Source organism: Pholcus phalangioides, unplaced genomic scaffold (assembly GCF_987345545.1).
Source record: "Pholcus phalangioides strain wild (caught in Gottingen) unplaced genomic scaffold, Ppha-v1.0 ptg000021l_1, whole genome shotgun sequence".
In the NCBI taxonomy this organism is placed as follows: domain Eukaryota; kingdom Metazoa; phylum Arthropoda; class Arachnida; order Araneae; family Pholcidae; genus Pholcus; species Pholcus phalangioides.
The window spans coordinates 8,319,390-8,329,713 of record NW_028301614.1 but is presented as its reverse complement, the minus strand read 5'-3'; the positions used below and the strand labels follow the sequence as shown (position 1 = coordinate 8,329,713).

The window sequence follows — 10,324 nt, the reverse complement described above, 5'->3', positions numbered from 1 at the left end:
GGCAATATATCAATTTTTTTTGTAAACTTTTCACTGCTTTTGTCTTTTTGAAACATTATCAGCAGTATAAGAAAAATGAGCCATCCTAAACACATACAACTCAAATTTTGTAAACAGAACATGTGAATGACGATTGCTAGTGTTGACAAAAAAAAATTTTCAATGAAGGAAAAAACCGCGAATACGGGGGGTTGACTGTATATATATATATATATATATATGTAGTCTTTAGTTTTTATAATTACATTCCTAATTGGGTTGCTGTATTTTAGAAACATATAAGATCCATATTTGTCGTGGAAATCTTCTTCTCAGACACCTCGTTGGGCATTTTACCTGTTGTGGCCTTGTATTTGTATCGGATCATTAATCAAAGAAAATGATCCTAATGAATCCAGAAAAATCATCGTAAAAATTGTCATATTTGCCATGAAATATTAAGAATTCTGCGGCTTTGCTTCTGAAGTTTCTATAAAGAGACGAACGACGTTGCTCGTCAGTTGAATCTTGACTACTTTACTTAAAGAAGTTATCAGTCTATCATATCGGACTCTTCAGGATAGAAAACACCCGCACTCATTAGAAACAATCAGAAGTAGTGAAGATAGAATTATGAAGTATCAATTATAAAAAGCCAGCATTAATGAGGTTAACTTTTAAGTTTAAATAATTAATTCATTAAAAAAATATATTTTGCTTCTGAAATGTTTGGTTTATTTTTTTTTCTTTTCCTCCTAAAAGAAATTCGACTCACTTCACGCAATTTCGTCTTACGCGATCATTTTGTGGAATTAATTAATCGCGTAAAGGCCCGTTTACACGCGGTAAGTGATTAAGTTGGTAAGTAAATTTTAAGTTGCCAAGTACGGACAAGGGCCGTTTACACTGCTTTAGTTGGCAAGTGCGCAAGTGCACAAGTGATTTAGTGGTTTAGTGAAATAAAAACGGTTCTTTTTTTTCCGGTTAAGTAGACCTATGCGCATGCGCCAGTGGGAGTGGCCTGCCACTCAGAGTGGTCTTTTTGCTCTCTCTCGGGGGTTTATTTTGATCTCAAGCGTGAACCTGTTCATGCTCCGACTTCTCCTACCGTTTCGCTAGAATTCCAAGGAAATACAGGATGGTGAAGTGGCCAGAGGACATAGCCTTAAAGTTTGTTGAAGAATATCTTAGCCATGGAAGTTTGTTGAACTATAAAAATGAAAACTATCTTAACAAACAAGCTAAAACTTAATCGATGTTGGAAATAGTAGAAACTGTGAAATATTCGGTCGACGTGCTGCCAGGAGTTGAAAAAAAAAATTGAAGATTCGAAAATATATATCGGGTGCTCTGGTGTGTGGAAGATTTATTATATATTATAAAATAAAAAGCTTGACGGGGGGGGGAGGGATATTTCTCTTATCCGGAATGAATTTGCTGTCATCTATTGTAAAAATGCATAATTGATTATTTAACAAAGACAGCACCTGCATTAACTTTAAAAAAATATTAGAATTTCAAATTTTTTTTATGTTTAATGAATTTTTATTATTTAATTTTTAACCCTTAGAATTTCCTACAAACGCCAAGAATATTCTCCCATAATCTTTTCGGCTTACATAATTTATCTCCTCTATAACTTCGATTAACATATCATATAATCGATATTTACGTCAGTCTATAATACAAGTCTTCATCCATTGTTGTGGAAGCTATGAGCTTTGAAAAAAAAAAAACCTTTTGAATGCCAGATATATAAAAAATCATTGCTATTATTCTCCCGCGAGTTGCGTCTTTCTCCTTCCGTTGATTCGAGTCGAATGTAGCGCGCATGCGCCAACTGCGCTTGCCTCTGTAAAAATTATCCAATGAGCATCTACTTACCACTTATCGTGTGGCTACTTTTCTGAACAAGCGGTAACTTAAAATTTAAAATTTAGTTACCAACTTAATCACTTACCGCGTGTGAACGGTCCTTAAAGCGAGAGTAGACTGTACATTTATTACCTTTTTTTATTTTATTTTTATACGTTTATTATATATATATATATATATAAATAGAGAGAGAGAGAGAAAATGGGCAAAACTGCCGAAGCTCTTCCCACATGGGACATCATAGAATGAGCATGATTTCCATCTGTATGTATCAGACACTGAAATGACCAGACCAGATCACAAATGGATGGGGACGCAAACGGTGATCGACCCCTACGAACTCGACTGGTTTGCATCAGCATCAGTTTTAGTAAACTAAACATGTGTTCCTACTACACTATGGGATGGTCAAAAGTTTCGTGAGTTCATATTTTTTTGTCTTTATCAGAATCTTTCTCGACACTAAGGAGCCACTTCCGCTCATTAAACAAATCAAGCAAATAAAGCCGCAACACGAATTTCTCACATTCAGTGGTTAGTGCAGCATATATGTTAGTTTTTGACAAGGAAAAATAAAGAGTTTTACATTTATCAAAGCTGGCCACTGTGCGGTTACATGGGCATCGTGTGTGATTTACTGTTATCGTGAGGACCCCAGGTTTAAACTCCACTGGTGGCTGAAGTTGGTGGTCGGTAGCCAACGCTCTGATGGTCGGCTGAAGTTGGTTTTCTGTGGTTATGTAATCTCAAGGCACGAAGAAGAGCAAATCTACTATTTGTTCCGGAATTTGCCATTTTTATTTCCAAATATGAAAGGAAGATGACAGTACCAGCATATAACGAAACAAGCAAGACTCTGGCAATGTAAATACGTTAGGGCTTCACATATACGCTATGCTTAAAGCCCAAAATCCGCCAATTTACCCAGCCAATGTCAGAAATTCAGGCTTTGGTCAACCAGTTTGTGAAGTGTCTACCGATTCCTGGCCAAAGAAAAGTCATGATTCCAGGTCATCATCAAGATTGCGTGTTTTTTGTGATAAAATTATAGTTATTGTAAATCCAAACGATCAAATAAATTGAAAGTTTTCGATATCTTAGGGGGATTGATATCGGTATTATAGGGATCTGCAGCCAAATTGGCCGGGTCAACTGGCGAATTTTGAAGTTACGTATACACACGTAGATACCAACATTCTGCATGCAACTAATTCGTTAGAATTTCAGCAGAGGGAAGTTTACGAGGCGCATGCTCGGTTACGTAGTAGTAGTGGTAAGTGCAAAACATTTCGGTGAGAGAGGCAACAATAGCCTGTAATGGATATCAGTGCAATTGATATATGATTAAAGGAAGGATGCATTCTTTCTTTCATTTTCTTGAAAATGCATGTTCAGAAAACAAACTCATTCAACTGAATGCAAGTGCTAATTTTATCAAGAAAAATTAAATTCCTTCAATAATTCTAAAAATTTCATTTTTCTTGATAGAACTAGCGAAATTGTACAAGGTGTGCTATAAGTCTTAATCGGCTTTTATATCATCAACGTTCGTCATACATGTATGGTTTAAATAAGAAAAAATGCTCAAAATGTATTCATGAGCAATTTTAAGAATGAAAATAGTGTGCCACAAAAGAAAGTATTTGAATTCTTATATGGTAACCCCCCCCCCCCCCGTCCTCTAATTAGAATTCCAATTAGAAAGTTATGGCCGTTGTCTCTTCTGACGCCAACAAAAAAAATTACCATTTCTAAGTGCAATATTCTCAGAGATATTTTTGAGTTCGAAATTCGGATAAAGAACGGCACGGCGTAAATGAGGGAAAGAAACGTTATTTGTTAGTTTATGTTGTTTTTTCTAAACATTTCTCCGATTTTCGACTTCAAATATCTCAGCGAATATTGCACTTAGATACGTGGAATTTGTTTGGTTGGCCTCAGAAAAGACAGGGCCACAACTTCTTAAGTGGAAGTTTGAGGGCTGAAAGACTGTATAAAAACTTAGATTTCGCTATTTTGTGAAACAATGTCTTTTTGATCTTAAAATTGGTATAAGGTGATTTTCGAATACATTTTGAAGATTTCTCGAATTCAAACCATACCTCTACGACGAGAGAGATTGATGAGATAAATGCCGAATCAGGACTTATAGGACAACCTGTATGCATATTCTGTTGTATTCCGTTGCTTCATTATGCCAATTAAGTCTTTTTAACACATTTTAATAATATTTGATATGATCAAGGAATACGAAACCAGCTCTGAATTACAATGTTTCGGTGAGAAAAACTCTTACAAAAAAGACACCTCACATATCGGTGAGTGAACAACAATAGCAAGCCGGATATTTTTTTAAAGCTCTCATTTCGAGCATCCAACCATGTGCCAACACATTGCTATAAATAAAATAATCTTGATTATATGTTAGTAGTATGAGCATGACTATGGCGCTTTTTTTTCGGCACGCCCCCTGTGTTGTGGACCCTCCGTCTCAGGTGGGCGTGGTCCAAGGAGGGGGCGTGGCCATATTGGATGGTCGTGTTGTTGGACGGTGGTTTTCTTTATGTGCTGGCTGTCGTTGGGTCACGTGATGTGAACACTCCTGGGGGCGTGACGGCCATATTAGATGGTCGTGTTGTTGGACGGGATTTTTTTTTGTGACGTCATGTTGTCGTTGGACACAAGCGGCTACGCGTTGCCCTGATGGAGAATACAAATTCTCCATTAGGTCGTCCTCTGAAGGACAAACCTTTTCAGGTTCAGGAGGTTTCACCTCCGTCACCTTCTTCTTGGGCTCTCCAGCGAGTAAATCATCCCGGATCTTCGGGCTTCGCTCGCCAGTCAGAGGGATACGAAAAATCCATGACAATGGTTCATGCTCGGTATGAACTCGCTATTTAAAGGATCCTGGACCCTAGGAAGCGATGTGATATGTCTGACTCCGCCCCCTTCCGCAATACAGTACGTACTGGCCTATCCTATTGGTTCTCCGCTCATGGCTTGACTCGACTTGTGGGTTTTGAAAAGTTTAGAATTTGCGCGTTGGCAACACGTGAAAAGACGATTCTATTGGCTCTTTGTGACCACGTGACAACATTCGTCCAATCGCGAAGTTGTTTGGTCCTTGGATTTACTTTGTCGACCCCGTTTCATTGAAACCTTGCTCGTGGTCTTTGCTTTTCGTCATTTTCCTGTTTGAATGCCGTTGGTGCAAGACGTCCGTCATGACCGATGCTAGTCCTCCAGCAAAGAGAATGAGATCAGAGGTAAGTTATTTTGCATACTGTGTTTATTTTAGCTTTAAAAAATATATATATATAACAAATAATTTAATTTTAATAATTTGTGATATAATTATTTAATATTATGAAAACGTTAAGATTTACTTAATATTTAATATACGTTAAGTTTAGAATATTGTAATAGATATTTTTCTGTCTCGTAGGGTTTCATCTCGCATTTAGCAACTATCGTATTTTTTCACGCTCTAACATGATTTCTTTTTTATATTTTTCAGGCTGACCAAGAAAAAATGGCGCTACCAGTTCATTTTTATTCGCTAGGAGACTCCGTAATGGCAAACGTCTGCACCTACAAAGGAAAGATTTTAGTGCACATCCGAAAATTCAACTGGTACAACGGTCGCTGGCATCCTACTGATCTTGGTATAGCTATGAGCCAGGAAGCGTTCAGTTCTTTTTTGGCATCTTCGTACAAGGTCACCTACGAGCTGGATTTCGCTACTGCAGTGGCTTACGTGAATTCTTCGAACAGCATCCAAGCAACGGTCAACCCTGCAGGAAAGACGGTCACGCTCAACAAAGAAACTACCTACAAAAGTTTGACAAAGAAGACATCTATCGAGTTGAGCAAAACTCAGTGGGAGAATTTGATGGAACAAGTGCCGCACATTCAATTGAGTGTAGAATGTTTCAAGCTGGACGATATGGACATCACTTCGTGTTATGAAGAATATGTGTGTTTCGACAACCCTCGAGAGCCAACCATGCCAGAACAGGAGTCCATGAAGGAGTGTCTCCATACTGCATTTCGTACGCACATCGTGAAGAAAGGGGACTTGAAGCCGGAGAGGTATATTGAAAAAACAAACTATCTTAACTCTCTCCCGGAATTTGTGAGTGCTGTGCAGTTCGTTCGTATTTATGATGTTATAGACGAATTTATTTCAGCTTTACCACAAACCAATGGTAATCCGAGTTTGTTAAACCTAGTGAGTCGCGATTTCATGAAGTCTATAAAATTCACTGATATTGTTATGGACGCAAAACGTCGCCTGGTTGATTAATTTGTATCTGTTAGAAGTATGTGAAATAAATCCATTGAATTAAATTTTTGTGTTCGTATTTTATTTATATTTTTTGAGTGTTTTTACTATTTATTTAAGTGTAACTCAACAAAAGTTTCATTATACTTATGGATGGCGTTAAGGCAGTTTCATTCGGTCCAGTAACCGTTGTTGAAGTTGAAAGTTATTGCAGGCGCGGGTTCTGGGCTGAGGACGCTGCGAGATTTAAGTACAGAGTTTTAGAATTTGAAAAGATCTGGATAAATACTGTGAAATGGAAAAATATACAGATCCAACAGAACCAGGTAGTTTTGGAGGAATAAATTCTTTGCATCGAAATTTAAAAGAACAAGGTTATAACGTTTCGCAAAATGAAGTTAGAAAATGGTTAGATGGTAATGAAGCTTATACATTACATAAGCCAGCGCGGAAGAATTTTCGCAGGAATCGTGTAATTGTTGGTGGTATAAATGAACAGTTCCAGGCAGACTTGGTAGACATGCAATCTCTGAAAAAAGAGAATAATTCGTATAAGTATATTCTTACCTGCATCGACGTGTTGTCAAAATATGCTTGGGCTATCCCTCTGAAAGATAAAACTGGAGAAGAGGTAACTAAAGCATTTAAAAAAATATTCAAAGACAGAATTTGTCAAAACTTGCAAAGTGACAAAGGAACAGAATTCCAAAACAGGGTAATACAAAGATATTTTAAATCAAAAAACGTGAATTTTTTCACTAGTGAAAGCGAGAAGAAAGCTTCAGTCGTGGAAAGGTTCAACAGAACGTTGAAACAGAAAATGTTCAAATATTTCACGTTCAAAAATACTCATAGATACATCGATGTTTTGGATCATTTGATCAAGAGTTATAATAACACTTGGCATCGTAGTATCAAAATGAAACCCATCATGGTGACAGAGAAAAATCAGTCTCAGGTATGGCAAGAATTATACAAAGACATCCTTGGTGAGAAAAATATAAAATTCAAGTTTTCTGTCGGTGACACTGTTCGAATAAGTCGATCAAAGATGATTTTTGAAAAGGGTTATGAACATAACTGGACTCGCGAAATATTTACTATAAAGCAAAGAATAGGCAGAGATCCCCCTGTTTACAAGATAGATGATGCTGATGGAGAACCTATAAAAGGAACTTTCTACGAGCACGAGTTGCAAAAAGTGATACCTAGTGAATATTACCAGGTTGAGAAGATCTTGAAAAAGCGTAAAGTTAAAGGGAAAATTGAATACTTTGTGAAATTCAGAGGTTACCCCAATAAATTCAACGCCTGGGTCCGAGAGTTAAAAAGGATATAAAAAGACAGTAACCACTAACTTGTGACTCATTAGGAAAAATGTCTTTCTTCCTAACACTTCCTAGCGATAGCTCAGCTGCGTACTACCCAGGTAACACGATATCTCATTACATTACCCAACTGCCAAAACCGATTCATTTGTCCGGAGATTGGGAATGTGGACTATCTGAAATAATTTACCCTCATTGCTGGTACAACGTGACGGAAGACTGCAATCTTATTGGATTTGACTTGGGTGATGGTGAACTGCAAGGACGACATATTCCAGCTGGGAATTATGAAACGGTGCCCGATCTAATAAAAGGTATTGAAATTGAATCTTTCAAAAACAGAATTACATTCCACTACAACCACAGCTCCAAGAAAGTAAAAATTATCCTGAACGATGGGGCAAGATTAATTTTGAACACTGGTATTGCTGAACTATTAGGTTTTGAGCCCACACTTCTAAAAGAAACTACAGAGAGTCCTTTCGTAGCAGACACAAATGTATTTTATCCTGTTTTGTACATTTACACCGATATAATAGAACCACAAGTGGTGGGTGACGTTCAAGCACCCCTCCTACGCGTAGTAAGAGTTAAAGGAAGAGACAACGAAATAGTTAGTGCATACTATGACCGACCACACTACTTTCCTCTTTCTCGACGAGTATTTCAAACCATCGAAATGGAGATAAGATCAAGTTCTGGTAAACGCATACCTTTCAACAGAGGTAAAGCCATTGCAGTATTGCATTTTCGCATTAGACAAATACTATAAAACTGTTAAATATACAAGTTCAAGATCATTTTCGAGTGAGATACGAAACTGTAAAGATGAAGGTTCCATATCACTGCTGTACAAAATCGTTCGAACAATATTATTTGGAGCAAGCAGGAAGAGGATTACCATACTATTCTGGAGTTACGTTGCAGCGAGGAAATGGATTAGGCAATATATTCGGGAGTTTATTCAGAGTCGCGTTACCATTTTTGAAGCAAGGAGCCAGAACTGTTGGAAAACAAGTACTAAGATCTGGAGCGGACATTGTGGGTGACGTAATCAAAGGGGATAAAATAAAAGTTGCTGCCAAGCGTCGTCTCAAGGAAGCTGGAAAGATCTTAGCCGATAAAGCACTGAACAAGACAAAAACCATGTTTGGTGAAGGCCATAAAAGGAAGCGCCGAAAGGCTCAACGCGTCATTTTTGCAAAGAAACCCAAACGGAGTACACGTGACATATTCGATTCGTGATGACTTACCGACTCAAAGATTCCCCTGAACTTGTGAAGTCCGAGCTAAATTTATTTTCTTTACCTGGCACGCAAACAGTAATAGAAGGTGGCAAATGGGTAACTTATCACCCAATAGCAAATGTATCAGATGGAGGTCCCATAGAATTTTACATTTCTGGCAGTGGAGAAGAATACTTGGATCTCACACAAACCCTGTTGTACGTCAAGGCCAAAGTGGTGAAAGGAGATGGAAAATTTTTGACCAAAGAAGACAAAGTAGGGCCCGTAAACTTATTTTTACACTCTATGTTTTCACAGGTTGATGTTTCACTTAATGATCGCCTGGTTTCGTCATCAAACAATACTTACGCTTACCGTTCAATAATTGAGACACTTTTGAATCACGGTATTGATAGCAAGACAAGTCATCTCACTACCGAACTGTATTATAAGGATACTGCTGGAAAAATGAACATCGTTGATCCTGAAGCAAAGGACGGAAACGAAGGACTAGCCGAAAGGGCTGAATTTATAAAAGAAAGTAAGACGGTTGACATGATTGGATCTATCCATGGAGATATTTTTTGCCAAGGAAGATTATTATTGAACCTCGTTTCCCTAAAGATAAAACTTATTAGAAGCAAGCCCGAATTTTGCCTCGTATCTTCAACCTCAAAGGCCGATTACAAAGTCATGTTAGATCACGTATCTATTCAAATAAGAAAAGTGAAAGTCTCACCGGGTGTCCTCGTTGGTCATGCCAAAGCATTGTCTCACACATCCGCAAAATATCCGATAGATCGCATTGTATGTAAGGTCTACTCACTTCATCAAGGAAATATGTCCTGGATTCAGGATAGTATAGTAGTGGGCCAGTTGCCTAAAAGAGTTGTCGTTGGTTTAGTAGATAACGATGCATTTTCTGGCTCGTACAATAAATCGCCTTTCGAATTCAAGCACTATGATTTGAATTACATAGCAGTGTATATAGATGGCGAGCCAGTACCCTTCAAGCCCCTGGAACCCCAGTTTGACCAGAATCAATACGTACGAGCCTATCACAGTTTGTTTCTTGGAACAGAAAAGGCCTGCAAAGACGAAGGTATTGATATTTCTAGAGAGGAATATCCGAATGGCTATTCGCTCTTCGTGTACGACTTATCAGCCGATTTATGCCACGGTGGTCATTTCAATCTAATTAAACATGGAAATCTACGACTGGAAACCAAGTTTAAAGCACCGTTGCCTAACCCAATCTCCATCATTGTGTACTTGGAGTTTGATAACGTGATAGAGATCAACCAGACCCGCAACATATTGTTTGATTTCAGCAGTTGAATATGTATTCCTCCCAGATAGAGAAAGTGTTAAAGAATGAATCACCAAATTTTATCGGCGTGTTTCCCTCTGATAAGATACCCAAGGACATTATTTACCCGGCTTCCTTTGTGGTCAACAGCGATGATCACACCAAGCCTGGGTCACACTGGATGGCGGTTAATTTACCGGATAAGAAAATAGTGGAGTTTTTTGATTCGTATGGACAGAAGCCAGAAGCATACGGAAAAGACATCGCTTCATTTGTTGATAGGTTCCCAAAAGTTTTGCGGAATGAAACACCTCTACAATCT

General features: G+C 38.0%; 2 protein-coding genes across 2 annotated transcripts; both read left to right on the top strand.

The window, feature by feature from the left end:
* Nucleotides 1-4,707: 4,707 nt before the first annotated feature.
* On the top strand, nt 4,708-6,554 carry LOC149070563 (uncharacterized). The gene is made up of 2 exons (XM_089248985.1): nt 4,708-5,120; nt 5,372-6,554. The coding sequence occupies exons 1-2, from the start codon at nt 5,079-5,081 to the stop codon at nt 6,158-6,160; spliced, it is 831 nt and encodes a 276-aa protein (XP_089105111.1). The 5' UTR covers nt 4,708-5,078; the 3' UTR covers nt 6,161-6,554.
* Nucleotides 6,555-8,711: 2,157 nt separating this feature from the next.
* On the top strand, nt 8,712-10,031 carry LOC149070562 (uncharacterized protein F54H12.2-like). The gene has a single exon (XM_089248885.1). The coding sequence runs from the start codon at nt 8,712-8,714 to the stop codon at nt 10,029-10,031; it is 1,320 nt and encodes a 439-aa protein (XP_089105011.1).
* Nucleotides 10,032-10,324: the final 293 nt, after the last annotated feature.

Bases quoted from the DNA above. Each gene is read 5' to 3' on its own strand.
- LOC149070563 (XM_089248985.1), top strand. From the start codon at position 5,079: ATGACCGATGCTAGTCCTCCAGCAAAGAGAATGAGATCAGAG. The intron at 5,121-5,371 runs GTAAGTTATTTT...TATATTTTTCAG, and splicing joins CAAAGAGAATGAGATCAGAG to GCTGACCAAGAAAAAATGGC.
- LOC149070562 (XM_089248885.1), top strand. From the start codon at position 8,712: ATGACTTACCGACTCAAAGATTCCCCTGAACTTGTGAAGTCCGAGCTA.